This window comes from Heliangelus exortis, chromosome 10 (genome assembly GCF_036169615.1).
Source record: "Heliangelus exortis chromosome 10, bHelExo1.hap1, whole genome shotgun sequence".
Classification (NCBI taxonomy): domain Eukaryota; kingdom Metazoa; phylum Chordata; class Aves; order Apodiformes; family Trochilidae; genus Heliangelus; species Heliangelus exortis.
In genome coordinates, this window is record NC_092431.1 from 16,554,613 (window position 1) to 16,579,266 (window position 24,654).

The 24,654-nt window shown below is 37.1% G+C and overlaps 1 protein-coding gene across 1 annotated transcript in view; it reads right to left on the bottom strand.

Annotated features, from left to right (window-relative positions):
* Positions 1-260: 260 nt before the first annotated feature.
* The window catches only part of HHIP (hedgehog interacting protein), a 70,430-nt gene continuing 46,036 nt past the window's right edge, over positions 261-24,654 (bottom strand). Inside the window, exons 5-13 of the mRNA XM_071753739.1 lie at positions 20,893-21,044; positions 20,274-20,447; positions 18,697-18,840; positions 17,685-17,806; positions 15,596-15,719; positions 14,801-14,931; positions 14,122-14,203; positions 2,797-2,945; positions 261-1,482 (exon numbers count right to left, since the gene is read on the bottom strand). Coding sequence (XP_071609840.1) covers positions 1,289-1,482; positions 2,797-2,945; positions 14,122-14,203; positions 14,801-14,931; positions 15,596-15,719; positions 17,685-17,806; positions 18,697-18,840; positions 20,274-20,447; positions 20,893-21,044 — 1,272 coding nt within the window. The 3' untranslated portion in view covers positions 261-1,288. The remainder of the gene's footprint in view (positions 1,483-2,796; positions 2,946-14,121; positions 14,204-14,800; positions 14,932-15,595; positions 15,720-17,684; positions 17,807-18,696; positions 18,841-20,273; positions 20,448-20,892; positions 21,045-24,654) is intronic.

A 24,654-nucleotide genomic window follows, 5' to 3' on the forward strand; every position in this document is an offset into this window, starting at 1 on the left:
CCTGACTATAGCATGTACACCATATTTATTGATACATTTACATAGACTCAATTTTATGTTAGCTCTTCAAGAAACATTGACATTTAGAACCACCTTTGGTGAGAATCTTTTTATGTTTTGTACAAGTGACATCTTGTACAGCCAACACGTGCTCACGTGAGCTCTCGTCCAGGGAGGTTCTGTTCAGTGTGAAATCAGCAGCACTCTACTTGTGTCTTATCTGGCCCGCCCTATTACAGTGAAAATCACTTTATGAACACTTTTAACATACGCTGGAATTTTATTATGATTGGTTGGCAGTTGTGTTTTTTCATCCATTGTAAATTAATACAAGCTGACACAAGGATACATTTCTAGATTAGATCCACAACACATTAAAGAGTGTGTTTGCTCTCTCTTTCCCCGTCGTTCCAATTAAGTTGGTGAAAAATGTAACTTTAGTATTTTACAGGACATGGTAAAGCTGTCTCATCTAGGTGATGTCTATATTATAAAAATAAAATAATATAAATATGTAACATGAACCCAGTGCCCATTGTTAAATAAAATATATGATAAAAAGCAGACCTTCTAGGATGACTGGTTTTGAAATATGTGAATATAATTTAATTATTAAACACTTGAAACAATCTTGATATTAAGCTGCGATAACCAGATTTTTGCATCTATGCTAGATAAAGAAATGCTTAACATTCTGTAATAGAGTTACATTGACAAAGGTGAAGGTTACAGTCTTACAATGAATTGCCTAGATAGGAATGCATTAAGGAGTTGTCAAATATTGTCTCATGATGTAGTTAATTCACCTTAGAATCTGTTACAACTGGATTTTATAAAGTCCAGCAGTTTATTCAGCGATGTTTAAAATCTGCTCTCTTGTTGCTATAATCAGATAGGTACAGGCAGGAGATTTCTGGGATGTCAAAGAATCCATTAAGACATCAGAAAAGTCCTTTGACGAAAATGTGTTTTACAGTGGAATTGCTTTGTAAACTATTTTTCATGAAGAAATAAATAGAAAAAAAAAATTCCACTAGCTGTAAAACCATGTTTGTGATAGTGCGTGCGAGGGTATGTGTGCACGTATGGGGTATCTCTATGTCTGTGGAGACAGACAGAAATATTTACACACATACAGAGAATTTGTCTGGACATTTATGGATTTTGTACTTAAATTAATAAAGCAAATCAAATCACTGGTATTTGTTGCAGGATAACAGTCTTCTAAAAATGACAGGGTTCAAAACAAATGCCCGTTGAAAGTGTAGCTTCCAAATAGTCCCAGAAACTATACAATGTAGCTGGTTAGATCCAGCAAATAGGATGTCATGTCTAGGATCTGATCAAGAATACCTGCCCTTGTCACTCTTCGGATGTTTCTATCCACTTGTTCACACTGGGGGCCAAGATAGCCTTTTTTACATAAGCATTTATTAGGCCTTACACAGACACCTCCATGTCGACAGGCTGGGTCACATTTTGCTGTGGGTGAAAAAAGAGTGATTTTCTAATTTGTTTCAGCATCACAAACCAAAATGATACAGAACATGTTCATTAAGAGCTTCACTAAACTTATAAAGCACATGAATCGGAAGCAAAACAGAGAGGCTTAAATATTAGAAGTTTAGAAACCATATTTTTCAAAGTTCTAGAATATTAGGGAGAGGAAATAATTTTCTATGTCTGACAGGACGTTACCCAGGACTGACTGAAACTTGAATAGCAAATTTTTGAAAATGTCCAGTTCCCATATTCATGCTTGATTTGGGATTGCATAGAACACCCATCTCAAAAGTCTTAGGCTCCAAATGCCTTCTCATTTGAGGACAAGGCATACAGCACACTTAGATCTTTAAGCAGTGCTCATCTGTCTCATCTCATTTCTTATATTGGCAACCCAAAAAGTCCTGAAGTTGGCACTTCAGGACAGCTTCATTTTCAACAATGACATTTTAGCACCTGGCCATCCACAAGCTAACAAGTACTGAACCCCTTTGTATGTGCAGAGTTCTGCACTACACACTTCCCTTAGCAGAACAGACTACAATTTGCCACAGAGGTGCACTCCTTTGGCTCTTGAATCACTTCACTTGGGAAAAAAAATAATTCCCTTTAGAAAAGAACCCAAACAAACAAAAACAAAAAAACCCCCAAACCCAGAGTATTTTTTGACAGCTTTTATCAGTTTGTTCAGTTTCTCTCGCTCTTTTATAAATGTCTGACAACTTACCTGTAGAGTTCTAGGTTAATCATCTTGCTTAAGTTTTACAAATAGAAATGCTGTTTTGTGTTAGCTGGTGTTAGCAAAATTAATGATCAATAACTTTAGTTGTAGAAGTATTTTTTTTCTGGGCCATATTCATAGCAATGTGATATGTATGTTTTTTCTTTTTGTTGCTTAATGTTCTTTCTTAAAATAAAGCTAAATACTGATTTACAGGGATTTATAATACACTATAAAAAAACATGTTTCTTGATTTTATTCAGGAGTTTCTTAATAGCTCTAGGAGAAAAGTGATGCCTCGTAAGGTAATTTTTCTTATTTAAATTATAACAGTAGTGTGAGGCCCAACCTAGAACGTCCCTGTTAAGTGTTCTGTGGGATTGAATCTATCAAATTATCTATCAGAGAGCTGTAATTTTACTCTACAATTCGTGAGATCAGTATTTCTTTAATATTGTCCTAGAACTGATGGTCAATGACATCTATTGAAAATTTTTCTCAGCAAATCACTAAAAGCAGATTATGACATGTCACTGGGTTTTGCAGTTGTTGCTATGAATCTATATACAAACCAGTTCTGCAGAACTCTCCTTCCCAGCCTTGGTTACAGCAGCATTTTCCTGTGGGAGTGCAGTGCCCGTTCCGACAGTGCCTTGAGCATTCAGATGTCAGGATCTGTGCAGGTTGAGCTGTTCTTTTGCATTCTTCAGGGATTGAAGGCCTGAATAAATATATGTGAACCAAGCAGATAGTCAAGGTCAAGGAGAAAAAATTTGGTTTTGTTTTGTTTTTATTATTATTAAAGGCCTGATTCTCTTTCATGGTGTTATCAGTGGGAGAAATCTGTGTTCTAAGGCGTTTGTTCTTTTTTTCTCAAAAACAGAGGTAAACATAGAAAGGATATGTAACAGTGTGATTTGCTATTCTTTTATATAACTGCCTTCAGAGATCTTCTAGAAGATTAAATTATAGCCACTGACAATTCTTGAAGCTTGAACCTAGCAAAACCAACTTGCTAAAGAGCCTATCACAAGCAGCATATATCTCTAGATAATACCATTATTAGATGTGCTAAATTCTACTGATTGGGTGGCTTATTTCTCTAGAGAGCACAAATAGTCGTATAATTCAGTCCAGAATTGGATGGGATCTTTTTGCTTTTGTAGGTGATTTTTATTTCCAGTTGTAGGATGGGAAGAGTGATCTGAACAGCAAGTTTTGTGTCATGTATCATGACACACATAACAATCTTTCAAGACTATTACCTCTGTCTATGAACTCAGTTTGACATTGCAGATCTTTTATTTCTATAGTTTCACAAAATCATATTTGGATTATGCATTTCAGGTGCTTATTTAAGCATCAGGAAAGACTTTTTCACTATGAAGGTGACTAAGCACAGTTTTTCCAGAGAGGCTCTGGAGTCTCCATCTTTGGACATGTGGAGAAACTGCCTGGATATGATCCTGGGCAGCTGTCTGTAAGTGCCCACCCTTGAGCAGAGGGCCTGGAGCAGGTGCCCTCCAGAGCTTCCCACCTCAGCCATTCTTTGGGTGATTCTGTGAAATATATGCATGAAGAGATCCTAGTTCAGCTGACTTAAAATATTTCTGACAGTTTTTTTATTGGAAAACTTGATGCCAAATCTTACATAATGCAATCTTTTTCTGTCAGCCTCTAGAAAATATTTTGGTTGTCCAGTAGCTTTTTTTATTTACAAAAGCAAACCATTAACATTATTAACAAAGAATGTAGTGCTACAAGTTCCCAGTAGAAGTACAATAAGTTGAGGAAATAATACCAGGATCTCCCAAGAGACCTAAACAAGTAAGTGAGTGGAAGCATAATGGCAAATTAAGTTAGTGACAAGTACAAAATTATTCATTTTCAAGGAATAATTTGAACTACTGCCATACATTCCTAAGCTTGATTTTTTCAGGACAAAGATTCTAATAGTTTTGTAGAGAGCTCAGAGAAACTTTGGCTAAATGTCCATCTTAAATCCAAAGAAAGCAAAACAAAATTGTATGAGAAAGAATTAGTAAAAATAACATTGTTCATTAGACTGATATCAGCACTAAAACACTAGTTATATGCAAAGAGCTGGACCAGAAACTTTTACACTGATTACCCCGTCAAGTACTAAAATCTTGGATGGATGCTCCCATGTGGAGAAAAGGATAGTCATTGGAGTTTGAGAAAGAAGGGGTATGATGGAGGTACAGGAAACAGTGGCAGAAGAAGAGAGGAGGAAAATTAGGCAATCCTGTTCATCTCCCATTTCAACATCAGAATAAATATCAACGGCAAAAATTAAGCTAAAGAAAATAAAATCAACTAGTTGAGCTCATGGCTTCTAAGATATCTATGAAGCCCATGTTCTTGCAGGATTTTAAAAAGCTATTTCCATGCACAATGGGGCCATTCAGAGTAATGTTAAATAAGTGTCCTGGGTCAGTGCAGTGGTGTTTGGGCAGCAGGGGGGTCACAGGGGTGGCTCCTGTGAGAAGCTGCTGAAGCTCCCCCGGTTCCAGTCCCTCAAGGCCGAGCAGATCTGGGAAGCTGGATGTGCCTCTGCCACTGACATGTTCAAGAAAGGGAAAAGGAAAGGACAAAAAATATGGAAAAAGAGACCTGGAGAGGAGAGGAGAGGAGAGGAGAGGAGAGGAGAAGAGAGGAGAGGAGAGGAGAGGAGAGGAGAGGAGAGGAGAGGAGAGGAGAGGAGAGGAGAAGGAGAAGGAGAAGGAGAAGGAGAAGGAGAAGGAGAAGGAGAAGGAGAAGGAGAAGGAGAAGGAGAAGGAGAAGGAGAAGGAGGAGAAGGAGAAGGAGAAGGAGAAGGAGAGAGGATAATGCCAGAGGCCCAGGGAAAAGGTGGTGGCCCTGTTTTCTCTTTCTCCTTGTACATGAAATGAGTTCTTTTCCTTCCCAAGCTGAACTTCTCAGGTTTTTGTAACAGGGGAATGCAAAGCTCCCTGTCCTTGTCTTGATCAAGGAGACTTTGCGTGGATTTTCTCCTCCCTGTCCCACAGTGGGGTGGGGGCTGAGTGAGCAGAGGCCTGGTTGGTACGGGCTGGGCCCAAACCCTGACATAGGGTAAAAATATTTGTTAGCACTCATATCTAATGTCATAGAAGGCCCTTAGTAGCTGACTGGGCTTACATTTTCCCTCCATTTTGGCATGAAGCTCATTACGGGTACATTAGAGGGACTCTTGCATTTTCCTTAGAAGCAGAGTAATAGTGTCCAGGCTCACTGGTTTGTTCCACCACAGCACTTTGTCTGCTCAGTCTTAATTGCTACCGTGGTTATTTAAACACTCACACAGAAGAAGCAGTTCCCCAAAGGTGTCTAGGACAGAAAGAATGTGTATATGCATCTTTAGTGTAACACCAAGTTCTAATTTCAAAAGCACTCCGAGAGCAGACTTAAGGTTCTGTATTATTTAAGGGCTTTGAAACATGTTTTGACACCTTTCGTGCAGCACATTTGAAACCCTTTCTTTCAGGTTTTGTGCTTGCTTATTTCCACAGCTGTCTTTTAAATATAATGCATTATTTTTCTGACCTGCAAGGAATTCCAGTTCTGTAGTAATGAGTGCATTACATATGATCTAGTTACGACTGTTCCTGCACTTAAAAATTACATGTGACGTTCAAAGGCAATGCTGCTTTGGAAGGAGTTCTACAAAACTGTATGATTTTTAGTGAATATTTGCTCAGATTTAAAGTAAAAAGATCTGTGTTCTAATCCCTACCTCTGGAAACAGAACCCTAAATTTGAGTTGCTTACTTTATAGCCAGCTACATATGAGACAACATTCTTTCTTCATCTGTCTCTGTTAAAGCCCATTTATTTCAAGTTACTTTAAATGGGAGTCTTCTCTTTTTCTTGTTTAAACAGAAGTAGAGTACTGTGTTTAGCAGGAAGCATAACCTCAGGCTTCTGGAGCACCTCTTGGAATGAGCTCCAGGGGCATATCTTTAGCAAAGAATGACCTCATAAGTCACAGATATATTTTATTTGTGAAGATAATTATTTATTTTATTAATAGACGTAAAATATTAGTCTGTGATAATCCTGGTATAAATGTTGTTTTTTTAATATTATCTTATTTGTATTTAATTAAAGAGGCAGAAATTGCACTTTTTGGTCTCTAGCCAAGCATGGCTGGTCAGTTTTATGATTTAAAGTTTTCTAGTGCTTTTGGTAATTGTGAATCTAACCTTGCCTTCTATTCTACCATCAATCAATAACTTGCACTCATCAGTCTCGGATAACATTTATTAATGGTGGGGTGGAGTAGAAACAAAGATGGAAAAAATTCTCTTTGGCAGAGTGCCTTAGGAGAAGAGGAATACAAATGCAGCTGCAGCAGAATCCTTCTTGTGTGTAAGAAGAATTACTGGTTTTCCTTAGCTGTACTGTGGGAAAAGCCATGCTTCTTTCTCAGGATTTGAATGCTGTTATGGTACCGACACGTATCAAGAGAAAGTCTCTGCCCCTCAATACTTACACTTTGCATTCTTAAGGCTCTGGAGGGTGGAAATTTTCAGGCTCTGGATAAGTTGAATCTCAGAAAGATAACATAAGTCTTGAAACTGACAGTCAGGACTTGATCTTTCCAGCACTTAGACAGGCCTATGATTTTGTTTACATAACTAATGCTTCACTGTGTCTCTTGACGTGGAAAATGGGGGGGGAATAGATGAAGCCACGCTGTGGGCTGGAGAGAATTTTTTCCTGCTCTCCCTCAATCTATAAAACTCTAAAGGGTACAGCTTGATTACTCTTACAGTAAGCACTAGTTGGTGTGCAGAAAGTCAGCCAAAAATGTAGCTGATAATGAGTATTTATATGGTCTGTACAATTCTAGTTATCTTAAAGAGCTGTTCATATATACAGTACAGTACACTATATCTTGCTTGTTAAAACATGCTTTCATGAAACTGTGTAACAACTCCAAATGTATGGAACATGGAGGAAAAGCTATACTGGGGGCTGGGGCCCTTGCTGGGTCCCTTCACTGGAGTGTGCAGTGAGCTGGGAATTTTTGACTTTGCAATGTGTAAAATAATTTTTGCTGCATTACTATAGCTATTATAAGAAAGTAGCCTCTACTGTTATGGAAGTCTAACATGCTTTAACAGATTAAAACTCATCCCCGAAATGCTTAGGATCTCATGGTTTTTTCAGTGCATCTCTTCACAGTTTCTCTAAATGCACAAGAGTGATTTAGTTGCTGGCTTTGCTAGCCTGTAATTCAGACATAACTAAATCAATGCAAATGGAGGGTCAAATTCAGCAGTAATACAATGGTACTGAACAGAAAAGAATTCGTCCATCCTGACTTCGACACAATATCAGAATTCTCTTCTTTCCCATTAAAGTGAGGAAAAAAAAACCAAAGCCAAAACCAAAACAAACTAAACAAAAACCCAAACAAAAACGAAAAACCAAACCCAAAAAAACAAACACCAGACAAAATTCCTGATGTTTAAATCTGAGCAACATACACAGCCATAGAAATCCTGATTGTGGTACAAAATTCATGGAAAGAATGTTATGCTTCAAGAAACTGCACACAAGATATTAGGTATTTGAGTGATACTTAAGTATATCACCAAAATTTGTGCATCAGTTGTTTGTCTTTTTTCCTTTATAAGGGAAAATGTCAAGAAAAAAAAATTTTGTTTCACTGCTTGTCATAGACTAAATTTACTACTTGTCATAGAATAAATATAGCATCTCTGCAGGTACAACTTCTAAAATTAAAAAGTATACCTTTAGTCCTGGGAGACATGCCAAAAGCTCATTACTTGTCTCCAGATTTACTACACGGGAATAATGTGGAAAAAACCTCACGGCTTTTAAGATTTAAACTCAGCAGCATATCAAATTTATTCTTATATGGTATACTTGTTCGTGACCTCTAGTCTTAAGAAATTCTGGCCTGTTTGAAAACTAGTCCCTGGTGAAGGCTGTATCAATGTTAAGAGCTAAGAGGTCAATGCAACTGCTAAACAGTTTGTATTACTGTCAGGGTGGTCATGAAAACAACACCTGCTGCATGAGCACTTGGCAGCTGGGTCAACAGGCACTGTGGGAATTTATCAATTTAGGGGGCCACTTGCAGAACACTTTGACTGATGAATTGGGAGAGACTGGCTTACTGGGCTAAAGCTGCTCTATTATGTATGACTTTCTTTAGGATGGCAGAGGCTTCCTGCAGGCTCCAGAAAAGAAGCAAAAGATAAACTGCGCTGGTTTTTTCCTTATAAAGTGATAAAAAGTGAGAACTCCTTAATACCCAATGCTAGAAAGACTTTAAAAAAAAGGAAAAAAAAAGCAAACCAAAAACAACCCAAAACAAACCAAAAATTTTTACAGTCAGTGAGCTGTGATGTGATTAAAAAAAATCCTTAGGTTTTTCCATCGTGGTTACAAAGGAGTTTTTGTGAAGTACTTCTGTAAAGTGAAACTCTCTAGACTGGTATTCACAAAAAGCTCTAATTTCTCTTTAGTGTCTCTTATGGGAGCAGTAACCACGTGTGGGTTGGTAAATGAGATAAGAATTTTGCATGCTCCGGCTAAACTAAACATAATTACACATTAATTCTGGCTTTCCATTGCCTCAAGTGACTTAAGGGATAGTAACTTTCTGAAGAGAAAGAAATCATATGGCCCACCTGGGTTGGTGAGAGCATTCACCAACAAAATAGGTTCATTCTACCCAGAGTTACCAATAGTAGCTTCAGAGTACATCTGTAACCCAACCAAAACTGAGTAGCTTGATGCAGATTTATCTAACACCCTGTGTTTCCCAGTTTCTGTTTCCATAGTAATGGAAGTCTTCAAGATGGCTGCACTTTCATAAAAGCTGTTCTGCTATCATACCATCAAACACGTTTGACTCATGCTAAAAAAATAAAATCACCAGTGTTTTTGTAAAGAGCCTGAACAATGTCAAAACTAGGTATGACCTCGATATTGTCCTGTAGTGTTTGAAATTAATGTGCTTGGAAATATGCTCCGACAGCGGAAATCCCAGAAGGTGATGATGGAAAGGATGATAAGTGGAATTATGTATTCTGGAAGGGCATGAAAGAGGAGGAAGGTGGTTTGAATCAAGTTCAAGTTTCAATCCAAGGGAAAGCAGCTATTCTGGCTGTTGACACGAAACACATTGAAATCCAGATCTATAAGGTGTTATAAGGAGAGGAAGAGGAAACCTTGTGTGTAAGGGTGCTTACTTAAGCTCTGCTTGCTTTTGTGAACATCATCTGCTGCCTCCAGTGAGCCATCCTGGTCAATATAATTATTCAATAATTATTCATTCCCTTTGGAATTATGTTGTCAACAGTGACAATCACTTAAAAATTTACAGGGCACAGAGCACCGAGTGGCAGCCATCTCAATTTTTCTGGGTTTTGCCTCAACTTTGAAATAGAAATCTTTTGCATTGTCCATCAGTTTGAGTACTCTTCTCTGAAACTCCTTAATGTTATCTGTAATTTACTTAGAGATAAAAGTGTTCATGACAGAAATATTCTAAAAGAAGACTTGCAAAGCCACATCATGGCTGTCCTGTCACCTGCCATGCCTCATTTTCTTATTTCTTGGCTTGTCCCTGTCTGTCGTTTTCAAAGAACATCTGGTAATAAAGTTTAAACTACAGCTGATATGAGCCTATCAACAGACACTTCTTAAATAAATACGCATTTTAGTATTCCCTTCAGCTGATTTTCTGCTCTCATTATGCTAGAAAATTATTACCTTTTTTGATGGCTTTGTCTCCTTTTTTCTCTTTTATGATTAACAGGGATATTTGTACCTGTACACATGTTCTGTGTCATTGTACCTAGTTATTTTTTTTATACATTCATCCTTTTTTTCCTAATTGATATTGGTATGTATTTGCAGTAATAGAAAGACCAAAAAATCACAAAACAGAATGTAGAAAAAAATTTTTTTTTTCTCTTTTGGTCAGAAAGACAGTTTATGAAATGAATTTAGTTTATGAATTTAGTCTATTTGCGCTGCCCTTCAGGACATCTGACTAATCCTGCCTTTTAGTTGAGAGGTACCTGTGTTTTTTCTCTATGTTTTCTCAATAGGTCCTAACCCTGGAAAGCAGTTTACTTGTGATAGCAGTTTATAACCATCAAAGAATGGCTGTTTTTCAAAGACACAGTCTTAGGAAGTTCTTTTTCTGTCTGCTGTTTTATCTAATTCACCTAATGGTGATTTTACATGCTTGTAATTTTTAGGATTTCCCACATCTCCTCCCATCTCAAAGCTAAATATGCTATGACCTATACTCTTAACTTTACTTGATTTTGGTAACAGGTAGTATATGTGTACATTAGGAAGAAATCCTTTAGAGTGAGTGTGGTGAGACTGGTTGCCCAGGTAGGCTAAGGATGCCTCATCTCTGGAAGTGTTCAAGGCCAGGTTGGATGGGGCTTTCAGCAGCCTGGCCTAGTTGGAGGTGTCCCTGCTCATGCATCAGGGCTAGAACTGAATGATTATTTAGGTCCCTCCCAGCCAAAACTATTCTATGGTATTCTGTGGTATTCTATGATTTTGCAGCAGCTCACATACTTGGTCTTTACACTCATTTTTAACTTTTCTGTTTCTGATTATTGCTTTGTTGTCTTAAGAGCTCCCAAGTGCTACTGTATTGTTGTAAGTACCTTGTTACAAATATAGGGATTATTTAATTCTGTGCTTTTGATGTGAGACCATTTAGTTATTGACAAGAAGTATTTGGAGGAACTGAAGTAAAGTTTCCTGTGATACCTTGAATGCTATGCTTTGAACAGTGCCTTGATGTTGGAGGGATTCAGAACCTCTGTGTTGATAGTATTTATCAGTTTGTTTAACACCTCATTTTTATCCCATGTGATAGACTGTTCTAGGATAGGACTTTTCCCTTGCTAATTATTGGAGGCCAATGCAAAAGGTACTTTGGATTATCCTTATCCTCTGATCTAATGTTTCAGCCTGCCCACTCTGTTTGAATTTTTTGCTGTGGCTAGCAGTATCCAAGAAGTGGGTTTCCTCCTTAAGCCACATTTTAGGCAAGGAAATGAGGGTCATGGTTGTGTTTGTGATAACTTTGATCATGCAGTAGTTTTCTACGAAGATCAAAAGAAATTAAATTGCTCATCATCATGTAACATTACTTAAAATAAAAGAATAATTTCATAAGCTTGTAGCATCATATTAAGGACCATTGGCAGAACACTGGGTTTTGCAGGAAGTTATTAATTTCCAGCAAGAGGCTGCCACAAGGAATAATGATGATTTTGTTCTTTTGCAGTGCTTTATGTATGGAAGGTGCTTCCTGTAAATTGATGAGTCTTCCAAGTAAGTAATGAATTCCTAAGACATGACAAATCAGTACTTTAATGACTTCATTTATGCCTGATGCTCATAGCCTGCATGTCACATCTTGATTTTGTGTCCTAGAAAGCTTACTTCACCAGGGTTTACCTCCTATATTTGATGTATTTGTATGGCCTATACCATGGGGAAGACTTAAAAAGGAACAACACAATATTAGCAGGAAACAAAAATTAGCATGTGCAAAAAAATCAGTATTTTGTTCATAAATCTTTACATGAACATTGCCAAAGCCATGGAATTTTAAAAATCATTTACATGTGTGATTTGAAATCATCATGAAATGGTAAATAGAGCTGCAATGTTGTTTTGTGGAAGCAAGTCATTATCTTTCAGTTAAAAGCCTGCAATGGTGTGAAACTGAAAAACAACAAAACTCAAAAATTTGCCTGAATGAAAATGATCCTGTCTCCAAAAAGTGTTACCAAAATCTATATCCCTTTGTCACAGTCTGTTTAATTTCAACTGTGTGCCAATTTACTGAAGTATTTTATATTTTTCTGGTTACTTTCACCAGTAACCAGACACAGTCTTGACCCTTTTCCATACATGAAAACAGCCAACCGTGAGTGCAGCAATGGGAGGTCTGGCCTTTCAGGTATGTCAGCTGAAGACCACCCTACTGGAAGAGGTAACAAGAACAAAAAGCTGAGGTCAAACAAGGCAGCCCCGTGTAATTAGATACTAATAGTGGATTTAGGGTGTAAAATTCACTTTAAAAATACACCAACAGACTAAACAATCCCAGTAAGAATGGCAGGTTTTGTTCTAAAAAAATGTTTTTAATACCAGAAAGCATAAATAAAACATATGTAATAACTTCACTGGCAGATTGCACTAACCTGCAGTAACATCTGCTTCCAAATTATTTGCCATAGGTTTGGGATACTATAATTATAAAACACTGAAACTCTACAGTAATTTACAGTACAGTGTGCATCCACTTTAATGAATTTATAATTGAATTAAGTTGTTTACCAATAACAATTTTCAGAAATTAAATTCTGACAAGAAAATCAATTCCTCTCTTCAACAGTCAATAGCAAAACCAAAAATGCAAGGCTAACCATGTGTGATGCTAATAGAGAAACATGCTGAACCAGATGGTGAGCAAATAGGCAGTTGCTTTTGCAGGGTATGAGGGGGTCAGAGAAATTAATGTGAAAAACTTCATTTCTGATGGCTGCTCATTTTGTGCTCACTGCTTTTGGTTTTGCAGGATGGATTTGGTACCTTGACATGGCACTGCCTTGGTCTATTAGAGCATCAGGATTGGTCATCAAGGAAATGGTGTTCCTCAGCTAAAGTGAGTATCTGCCAGCCATCTTCTCTTACTGTTCCTGGGGTCCCTGGCTCACACTGGGGACTGGGTTTTTGCATTCTTCCAGATTCCCTAATATTTTCATAGCTCTAGCTGTTTTCCAAAAAACCTGAGAGTTATCATCTGAAGAAAGGAAACTCTTGTTTGATAATTTTCATTTATCCTAATTTTACAACTGGTAAATTAGTCTAACTAATTAAGCCAAACATCTTAGTTCTGTTTCTCAGAAATAATTTGAGTGGAATTTATAAGCCTTTTGGAAATAGGGCTTTAAGAACTGTTACAGAGTTTAGTGTATTTTTGCCACACTGTCCCAGGACAGGTTTCCCTTGGTGTTTCAAACCTCCCCAGGGACAAACAGGTAAATCCAGGGGTATGGAAGGATATTGAAAACTAGTAAGAAGTGGCAAGTCACACCCACTGAGGATTCAGCCCACTGTACTCTTCTCTGTTTGTGGTATCTCCTATGCAACAAAAGAGATGTTTGGGAAGGACAGAATTTGTTCCCCTGAGATTATGGCTAAACTGAAATTGAGGAAGTGAAGCTGGAACTGACCAGGTATGGCTTGTCTGCTGGCTAGAGCTCACATTATTTTCTGTAGCAGCTTTCCAGTATCCAGAGCAAGTGCTGTAAGGCAGTACCAGCCTTGTGAGCCAACTTCTCTGTGCACTGTCCCACCTCAGGGGCAGGGAAGAGAGCAGTAGCACTGAGGAGAATTTCAGCACCTGTCTTCCACTGCTATGTAACCTCTGGAGTATCTACCCACAAGTCATTTGCCTTTAGAACTAGCAGTAGGATGTTTTACCTGTATTGATCCATGGGTTTCCATGTTAAATATGTCTACACTTGTATGAAAACATGCAAAGAATGTGAATCTAGGTGGAAAGGTGGGCAGCATTATGCTAGAATGAAAATTTCCAGAAGTTAGTGTTGTTTACACCTCTGTTGTTCTGACACTCACTTTCCATGAGACAGAGGCTACTTTTAGTGAATCTATTCTACTTGCTGCTGCTTGTGTGTTTGCTCTTAGGAAGTCCCCCACCCTGAGAATGTCCTTTCTTGTTGAATGTCAATATTGTGTAATCCAGCTATTTGGAAAGTGCTACATTTACCTTTTGTTGTTAAACTGTTGAAAGAAAGAGTGGTTCTAGTGAGAAATGTGATGCTCACCTTTTTGGGTCAATGATCTTGTAGAGTTTCCCACTGTGAGGCTGTGTCATAGTTTTACTGCTTGATAATATGTAAATCTCACCTGTGAAAAATGCAATGCCATAAATTAGTTCTTCTTTCCTGAGATGTCAAATACATGACTTTTGTGATCTAGCTGTATTTGCAAGATGAGATTAAAAAGAAGTCACAAGAAAAACTCACTGAAATATACAACAGAATCATTGCTATCTGAAAATTAAAATTAGCATTTCCCCCAAATTGATGCTGCAATGTGATAGATTATCATGAACATTTTTTGTTTCATAATATATAGAATTAGTTAAAAAAATAAAATTGGAGAGGAAGGGAGAAGAGGGAGATCATTGTGCTCATGCAGTATCTTTGCCCCTTAAGTCTGTAATGTTGGGAATAAAAACAAATATAGGGCACTTGGTGTCACAGTGGGTGACACAGTTCACTGAATGTGTGAGACAGTAAGAACCTGTGCCCCTTCCAACAACCCATTCTCTTCTCATTTCTTACACGGCTGATAAGTTGTAGCTGATATCAGTGTAGCCACATTTTGCAAAGGAAAGATAGCCTTTAGATGTTTTCCTTTCAAACATTTACTACAATTTTGAAGGGTTCACTAGGCATTACTGATACGGGATATGAATTAATAACATTTTTTTCTATTTACCTAATTCGTCTTCACCAAATCCCAAGACAGGGCCTGAAAAGAAACCTCTACATGAACCAGTGTTGCCAAGACAGAGGGGTTTTTCTTGCCACTGTTTGGTTGCAGGATTCTGTTGCAGTGTTAAAAAATTTCTATATTCAAAAACACATAAAGCAAATTGTTATATTACATTTTGAATAGAAGAGTTTTCACTGTCCAGACATACACGAAAACATTTGCCGCAGGTGGCTCCATAGATAAATCTCTGCAGTTCATCATCTTATGGTTTCCTGCTTGTTGTTTTCACATGCTTAAAAAGCACAGCATTTCCCTTCCTGTCATCCAAAGATTTCAAAACTGGGTTCAAGCTCTACTAACAGCCATTGTGAAGACTGAGCTGTTGGGCATGGGCAGACTCTGCCCATTCATTTTGCTCCATCAGTGGTGTTTGCATAAAACCCCAAAAGTTGTCAATGTCTTGCTTGTTAGACCTGTTTGGGAAACAGTTCCACGATGAACCCATCATAATGTAAACAATGCACATAAACATTTGTGGAACTAAAATCTTAAGAGTGCCTTTTACTTTTTTTTTTTTTGTGTCCTTTTACTTTTTCCCCAGGATCATGTATATTACATATGTAGCCATTCATTAGAATGCTGTGCTGTTTTACTTCCAAATGTAGAATTTAACCTGCATTGTCACACTGCTAATTGGCAAAATAGACAAGACTGTTGGAGTTTCTTTATAAAGGAAGCTCAATAACTAAATATACCTTACATGAATTTATAAGTAATAATCAGTTATAAGAAACGTACCCATTGCGGTCTCCAAACACATAACTTCCATAGAGCCTTTCAGACTGGCAGCCTCGATAGACAAATCCACCAACCAAGGATCCACTGCTGAATGGTTTAAATTCTAAAAGTGATGGCTCGCTTTCTAAAAAGGAACTACCGTAGCATTAGATCATATGCAGCTTCATATTCTCATTCCCATTTAAGAAAATGTTGCTCCAATAGAGTCTGATTCCATTTAACCATTCGTCAAGATTCAAGGTGTTTTGCGGGACATGAAACATGTAAGGCAGAAAATTATAACAAGGGCTCTTAGTGAAACAATCAGGGATTTAGATAGGAGAGGCTGTAATTGCTTTCTTCCATGTGCACAGGCTGGGAGAACAAAACTATGTAAGGATTAGGTCAGACTTTCATTGAAGTTGATGTGATTACTGCTATTAACTTTAAAGAGTCAATACAGTCTGCAGAATGGATCTCTTGAACTTCAGGAGCACAATTAAAGCCCCTTCACTGTTAAGTTCTCCCAGCATCTAAAAGCAGAAATTCCAGTGACTTTCAGCAGATTTTGTTTTCAAAGCAATTCAATGGTTTGAGAAACTCTTTTAAAAAACAGGTTTAAACACGGCGTGTGTGTTATGTCCCATAAATGAGTAGTATTGCTGGCTGTAGCTTTTAGTAGTAATTTATTTTATGTCGCTGTTGTAGCTGCAGTCCCTAAGCATATTTTTTTCTCCTTTTTTACAAAACTGCAGAGTTCAGTCATATCGATCAAATACTAAATAGGGTAAAAGTAGGCTCAACTTGATATGCTAACTGCATAATTTTAAATTAAAGACACTGCCAGTAGACCTTTTTGCTATATATGAACTTTTTTTTGTCAGAGGGCTATATGCAAGTCTTTGATAAATGAGTTTCCCAGATTATACTACAGGGGTAAGAGCTGAAATTTTTTGTGGAAGAAAGAATGATGAGCTCTTTTTGTTGAAGCAAATGACCAACAGCATAGTATTATATTGGCAAACTGTTCTGGATAGACACAATATTGCTTAGTTTACTCTCCAGTCAGAATTCCATAGGAGCAGTGGTTTACCAAATATTATTCTTTGGTTTGGCTTTTCTAAAATGAACATAGAAAATACAGGCAATAACTAAAGAGAACAATTGCATTTCCCTGTTGTGTGCTGCTCTGCTAGCCAGCACAGCTTCTTTGCTTTTAAGTACAGGTGGGAGAACAGGGATGTGAGTGAAATCAGAAAATGCTAAGTTCCAGGAGATAGACCAGTTCTTGTTGTTTTTAAGCATCTCTGGTATTTGTCACCTTTTACCACCATAAATTTACAAGCTGTTAAATGGTCATCCAAGGCAGATGATAGCTCAGAGGAACTGCCACCTGACTTGCCTGAACTAGCAAGCAATCTTAGTGAGTATCAGAGTTAAACATTAGACTAAAACTGGGACTGATGATCATACTGATCCAGAGAGTACACGAAACACTTCAACATTTTAAATCCCTAAGTATGTTTATCTTTTTGTAATCTAATCTAAACTAGTTGTTTATTATGAAGTAGTAATGTGGTACATTTTTCTAAGTTGTTTTTATTTTTAGCAACTTTAAACAGAGTTCAGTCATTCCCCTGTTTGGTTGTGGTCTGTTGTTGTCTCTCTCACTTTTTCCTTTATAGGATGCAGATTGCATGAGGTTTCCTTTCTGAGACTTAAAAGGTATTTCTGAAGGGCTAAGAACACATTTTCATCACTTCCTGATTTTCCACAATCTTTTCTTTATGAGCCACCATAAGCTGTAGCAGTGAAATCTTTGGCAGAGTAGCTACTGGCATATCTCTTAAATCTTATTTACACAATGTTCTACACCAGCAGAAACATAGTTGAGTTGAGTTTTGTTTTTTCTTACATCTTTTATCTGCTTGTGCCATACATTTTTTTAAAGTTCTGCCTTTTGTAGGTTACCTAATCTGTCTATGCTGGAAGTCACCTGCTGTACCATGGCTATACAGTCCTTTATCTATTATTTTTCTGCTTTATTTTTCTTATTCCATGGGCACAGAAACCAACTTTTCCCAGTAGCTTTGCCCTGGCTGGAACTTACCATAGTCTTTACCCTTTATTATTTGTAAGATTCTTGCTGAAGATCTGTTCTTTCCATTTGAATCTGAGCAAAGTATAGTTAAATTGATATTTACATCTGTTGGGTGTCGGTCCACAGCACATCTGTAAAAGAAAATATATAGGAAAATCCACAAGATAGGTGAGGTCATACTATATGAGTCTCTATCAATAGGATGAAGTATCTCATTTTGAAGGACTGTTTCTTTGTGGTACTTATTCATTTGAGGGACCTATTTCACACTGAGTCAAAAGCTAAGATGTTTATCAGATTTTTACACAAGAGATAATATACCTTTCCCATCCCTGCACCACTTTTTAGATAAAAAGAAGTAAAATTATTTTTTCATAGTGATAAAATCTAGTCTGCTTAACAGCACCTGAAACAAATAGTGCTCCAACCAAATGAAGTGAGTTGACTTGCACGGTGAAGGAATTTTGGACTGTTAAAAAGTCCAACATTCAACTCCTTATTCTTAACAACTTGATTTACTGATTTTTTTCCAACACTATGACTTTAAATGTCACTTCAGTATCACCACCCACCTTATTTGCTGAATTATGTGTTGTTTAGTTAAAGCCTCGTTCTACTCCTTGTTATTGTTTAGATATCTCTGGATGTTCTCGTTTGTTTTCCATGTGCCTTTTTTCCTCCAGATTCTGCAGCTCTAATTTCTCAGATTCCCATCTCAGCCGTTCTTTACCAAGTCTCTGATTTAAGTTCTTTTATTTCATCAAGTAAATCATTTTACTATTTATTAAAAATAAAAATCCTTTACTTTGTTTGTCATTTCAGTCTTCACTTGTAAGAGCAGTGCATACTCTTCTTCCCCTTTGCCAATGCAACTGTGACATATTTGTGGCAGTGGAGGAGTGGAAGATTTAAAAAGTTCCCAAGTGCCTTTATTATTAAACTTTTGTTACCCTGATGTATAAAACATTTCTGGTTGAAAACAGGATCTGCTCTGGAGTGATTCAGTTTAACTGTAACTCACCGGCCTGGATTGTGAAGTCCATGTGCAAATATCTCAGGAGGTTGGTTTGTGCTATTAAAATGTGGGTTGCTCCATGGTATGGAGTAAGGGACATTGCACAGGTCAGTATTTACATCAAGGCGCAATACAGAACCTGTAAAATCACTGAGAAAGTTGGAGGATAAAATCATTGTTTTTAAAAAGTATTTTACTGTTAGATCTAATCAATATAATATTACGGTGATATACAACTACAATATAATACTACCAGCAAAATAAACCATCCACTTCACTGGACAATCACACCTAGACTGTTTTTATGGTACATGCAAATCTAAAGAATTGTAGTAGAACCCATCAAAAATTCAGTTTGGCCAATATGTTATGTTAACACTTGGAAATACTCTGACCCTGCTTTTGGGGAGCAACTGGATAATAAGAGCAACTTTCAATACGTCATCATTGTGTGATGACATAAAACTGAAGGCTGTTAACTTTTTTATACTGTATTTCCACCAAAGTAACCATGGATATAATCACTATGGCATGACATAATGCTTTTTGCTAATACTTTGAATCTTACTTTTGTATTCAATGATTTCTGATTTCTAGTCACATTACAACCCAAAGACTATTTATACATAAATTAAAAAGAAAAACAATAAAGTAGTTATATCAGTTGAACGGAGATGTTGGTATGATGTTGGTATTTTTGGTAAGGAATCAGAACTTTCTTGTCATGTGAAACAGGACTGAGGTAAATGTTTTGCCTTACAGTCACTGTTGAGATGAAGGAAGGGAGAAGGACGAGAATGCAGATGGCATATTAATGCATCGTAAGTCCTACTGCAAACATGGATAGATGTGATATTTAAATTGATTCCTTTCTCTCTTCCTTTATCATGAATCCGTTTCAGTCTCCCCTGGTTTTACAGTAATTTAAAAATCAAGCATTGCAATTGCTCTCTGGCTTTGGTTTTAAGTATATCCTCACTGCAAAGGCAGGAGCATCTGCTATTCTGCTGAGCCAAACAGGCCTCTGAGAACAGCAACTCCTTTTAGGCCTGCAAAGGCTCAATACCTCACTTGCTCTAAATTAAGGAAAATATTGCAACACTAACAGAGCAAAATGAAACAGAGGGGAAAAGCAAGTTGAGAAAATTGCATAGGTAGAACCAAAGTAGGATTTCTTCATATGTTCTCTAGACGTCTTACTGAGTGATGCAGAGTTGTTACTGGCTCTGGTATGTGTTCATAGCCACTTTGTTAGAATGTTTCCTCAAAACAGTTGTCCTGTTCAGAGAATAATAGTTTGGAAAAAAGAAATCTAACCTGTGCTTAAATTGCCTGTACTGGTGAGGACTCCAATATTTAAATGGTTTCATAGTACACAGCTACAAGATGTATTTAAGCAGTAAAACTGGTCTACAAATCAACAGTTTGCTAAACCCAGACACTGAAAATAGTGGCATTTAGTAGTAAAGCAAGAGGGAGTAATATTTATCTGGAAAATTGATGATTGCTTTTGAATCTGACCCTAAATACTGTCCAAAATCAGAGGACAATAAGAGAACTCCATGCATTGGTAGCTTTTGTACCTTAAACCATCCATCTCCTCCATATCATCTAGAGTGATCATGCCATCTCCAAGAAAAATGTATAGGAAACCATCTGGGCCAAATAGCAGCTGTCCTCCTAGGTGTTTTCGATGCAGTTCTGCTACTTCTAAAAACACTCTTGCTGTTCTCATATCAACTTGGTGTGGATTTTTCCTGCAACATAAAGATACAAACACAGTTTACACAGTTCAGTATCATTGTTCTTTCTAAAAATATACTTGAGTTATTCAAACTGTACTTCCAGATGTCGATGTTGTAACTTGGTGGAGAAATGTCAAACAATTTGTTCTTAGAAATTCAGATTTTCTGGCATTCACAAAAATATATTTTGCTACCCATAAGCAGTAAGTAGGAAAAAAGCTATGATTAAAAAATGACAGAATAACAAACAAACAAAAAAATTCTTTTAAAAGAGTAAATCAGTGTTCTTACTGGTGTTCCAAAACTATGGTTTGAAATAAAATCAGCAATAATTTTTCCTCAAGTGCACAAGTATGCCCATTGTAAATCTGATAGTTCATTTTAGAAATGGGAAATAATAAAATGGAAAGGTTGCTGAGATGTACAGCATCTGTGAACTTTAGACTGTGAGTCATACCTGGATACTGTGTATTCTACAACCCTAAGGATGTGGTCATGAGGTCCAATAGCCCACCGTTCTTGGTTGGTGGTATAAGACACATACAGCTTTCCATTTTTCTTGTAATTGGGATGGAATGCAAGGCTTAACAGTCCTCTTTCATCTCCTCCCTGCAGTCAAATGAAAAACACAAAGAATTGTGAAGTTAATTATGTTCTTTATTGTGTTTCAGCTGGAACCAAAAAGAAAAAAAAAGAAAAAAAAGAAAAAAAAAAGTTTCTTTCTTGTGGATAATCTTTGCCCAAACTCTTTTATTTCTTTCCTGACTACTGCATAAAAAGGATTATAAAACATTTCACTTTGGGGAAGTCTGTTAGAGTTAGAACAAGACAATTGTCTTATGTAGTTATCTATGCACAAATCTCTTATGCCACTTTTGTGGAGTGATTTGTGTACGTAATCTTTAGGAAGCCATGAAGACAAGTTTAAGTGTTGTGAAGGATTCTTTGCTGGGTTACTAGGTGCTTGTAATTTGTGGAAGGCAAATAAAAAGATCTATAATCAGCAGTCACTTCTAATCCAAGTATCCAAAACCTAAAACACAGTGCTGGCTGCCAGCTCCCACTGTCTTGGCAATATGTTTAGAAAACAGTTAAATTGCTTGTGTAATATGTAAACCTTTGTTTTACCCTGGAGGCAGCAACATCAGTTGTCACAACTATGGTGGTCTGTTCATCATAGCCAGTATACTGTAGGTAATAAGCAGTCTTGGTCTCTCTGCAGAGAAACCATAGATCTACATGTGGTCCTTCCATGGAAAGGTTTCTGTTATTTTTAAAAATAAAAAGAGTCGAATCTCCGAACAACTTTCTTTTGTTACTATGTTTGCCACAAAGATTAGTAGAGTTATATGTTAAGCATCAACTCCACGTAATGTACTGTGACAATGCAAACACCCCCTGAACTTAAATAGAAGGCAATTTTCCCTTTGGCTTCTAAAAACATATGGAATATTACTATGCCTAAAATTGTATAAATGAGAATAAAACTGCGATTCTTTTGCTGCTCTTGAGGTAATACAGAGAGGGCAAGGCACAGAAATAGGCAGAGGACATAATTAACAATTCAAATTCAATTCACATATGTGATTATTCACAATCTGATAGTTGTTTTGGTGTTTAACTCAGGGTTTCCCAGCCACTCAAAACCAGTAGCTCTGTTGTAGATCAGAGTGCTCCAGTTCTGCACCCATAAGGAGACGGCATTTTGCAACTCCAACCACACCCATGATAACTAATTATGAAATTTTAAATTATAAGAGAGAATGAAACTTTTTAAGTGTGTTTGTAATTCAGAGTGATGGATGGGCCTGTCTTCCTGTTGAAAGACGTTCCGCAAAAGGCCTAATTGGGAAAGTGCACAGCTTTAATTTATTTTAATTCAACATGATTGCCATACTTCCTTTTTAATCACAACCATCAAAGAGAAACCTGAGTCAGAAATGGAGATGTAAATAGGTGGAGAGATTTCCATACAAAGAGAGCTGTACAATGAAATCTGGATCCTGCTAATTTAGAGGCAGCCAACATTTGCTAGTTTGTTTGCTAGAAAAATTTAGTTTCAGGGGGTTATCAGAGAGGTTAGTTTTGAAAGTCTACTTACAGCTGCCAAATCAGTTGCAGTCATCATGGATGAAGGGACTGGTAATGTAGCTCTTTCTTCTTTACAAGCCAAAAATAATTCTGCAGCTGACTCTGAACTGATTGTAGATATTATTGTATGAGTTTCTAAGAGTTTTGACCAAGTTTGTCTGATAGAGTCTGAAGCAAAGGGAGGCAAATCTGTTGCTTTGGGAACAGTAAGGCATATTTCTAAGATTCCTGACAAATGATTCTATCTGTTGTGCCCAGACAAAGACAGTCTTTTTTCTTCTCCTGAGAGATGAGTTCATCTCATTTAAGGGCCCAGGAATGAGAGTGAGTCACACTGGGCCTGCCATTCAAGGTGAGTTTTTTGGAAGTATTAGTAAGAAAAGATCTTTCTGTTACTAAGCTGAAAAAATTTTATTTCACACTTGATGTCATGGGAACAGTCTCAGTGTGAAAGTGAAGTTGTTGAAAGCATAAACAGGTGAAAATTAAATTAAGAGCTTTTAAAGAAGTACACATGAAGCAACAATTTGACAAATGACTGAAACCTGGGACCTGCAATATATGTCTGAACGCAATGCAAGTAGTGGTGAGTTGTATTCAAGGGACCAGGCCAGTATTTGTACTAGTTCCTATCTTGCATGATTCTACTGGGCTGCAATATATTACTTTGTTTGTAGAATGTAACTGTTGCCCTATGAAAAGTCAAGCTGTTTTCTGTTTTTTCAAAGTGAGCCAGACACACCGTGTTCTAAAAAGTCCATTTACTCTTGCATTTAAAAGAAACTCTGGAAATGTCCCTCTAAGATGATTAAATCAGTGCAAGATCAAGCCATGAGTTGGCTTATGGTCAGCTAGAAATCCAGCTGAGTTTTTCCATGGTCATTTTTCTGGTTTTGGAAAACAATTGCTCATGTGTACTTTCAGCTTTATCACTAACAAGCAAACCTGTTGATTCCTTTCAAATCACTGCCACAGCTTCCATACCTTTTAAAATAATCTCTATGGTGCCAGAAAGCATATCATTTTCTGAAGTGTTATGTCTGTTATATTGTGTAGTAAACTGAGAGGTTTCTAGCAAAATCCCTTACACACAGTCATTTTGGTATTGTCAAACTGAGTAATTCTATACCAAATTTTGAAAGTTCAAATTTTCCCAATAGAATAATCCACACTTCTATTTTTTATCAATGGACTTCTGATGTCTGCAGTGAAACCAGCATCCCAGGCTTTATGACTGTGTCTTATAGATACCATGTGTCAAATATCTCTATCTTTCTTTTGGCAGCATAAGAACTTCTTAACATCCATTTCTTCTTAAGTTTCTCCTTAGATGGAGCCATCACCAGCAAACTGCACATGACATAGTAGCTTGTATGAGATTCTGCACAACACAATTTAATGGAATAGCCATTAACATTTGTCAGTTATATAAGGAAAGGCAAGAGAATGGAATCTTTGTATTCCATTGGGATGTCTGTTGCAGACAAAGAATGATGGTTGGCTGAAATGAGTGTTAATTACCTAAACATACTATGGACTGGGGCCAGTATGAAATCTCTGTTGTAACAGAGCCTGGAAGCTCATGCTTCCCATCTCTGCCTGTGCAGCTCTTCAGCTGGACTGCTCCTATCTTCCACTTGCAGTAGTTGGTGAGTTGCACCAATACTACAACAGTTTCAAAATCAATTTTCCTTGAGCCAGATCAGCTGAGTTCTGTGAAAGGCAAAAACATTCCCTTAAAATCCAGTTTGGTCTAGTTTAGGACCAGAAGCATGAGAACAATTTATTCTGAATCATATTATCTTAAGGAAGTGCAAAGCCAAGTAAAGATTAATTGTATGCATTAAACTTTAAGAGTTTTTATTTATTTTTATCTTTTAAACAGTTGGTTGGGTACATTATTTCAGTTCTAAAAGTTTATTACACCAGTATGTATTCTCAACTGAAGTATATTTTTAATATAACTTTTTGCATTGTAATTTCTGTTGTAATATACTGACACTTGTAAAAGTCTGAAACAACACTTTGTATTTTGACTAACAGTAAGAGGAGTGATTGTTGCACATGAATACTGGGTTTTTATAGAAAGGCATCATTTTCACATAAGCAGTCTTTAGAATTGGGCTCT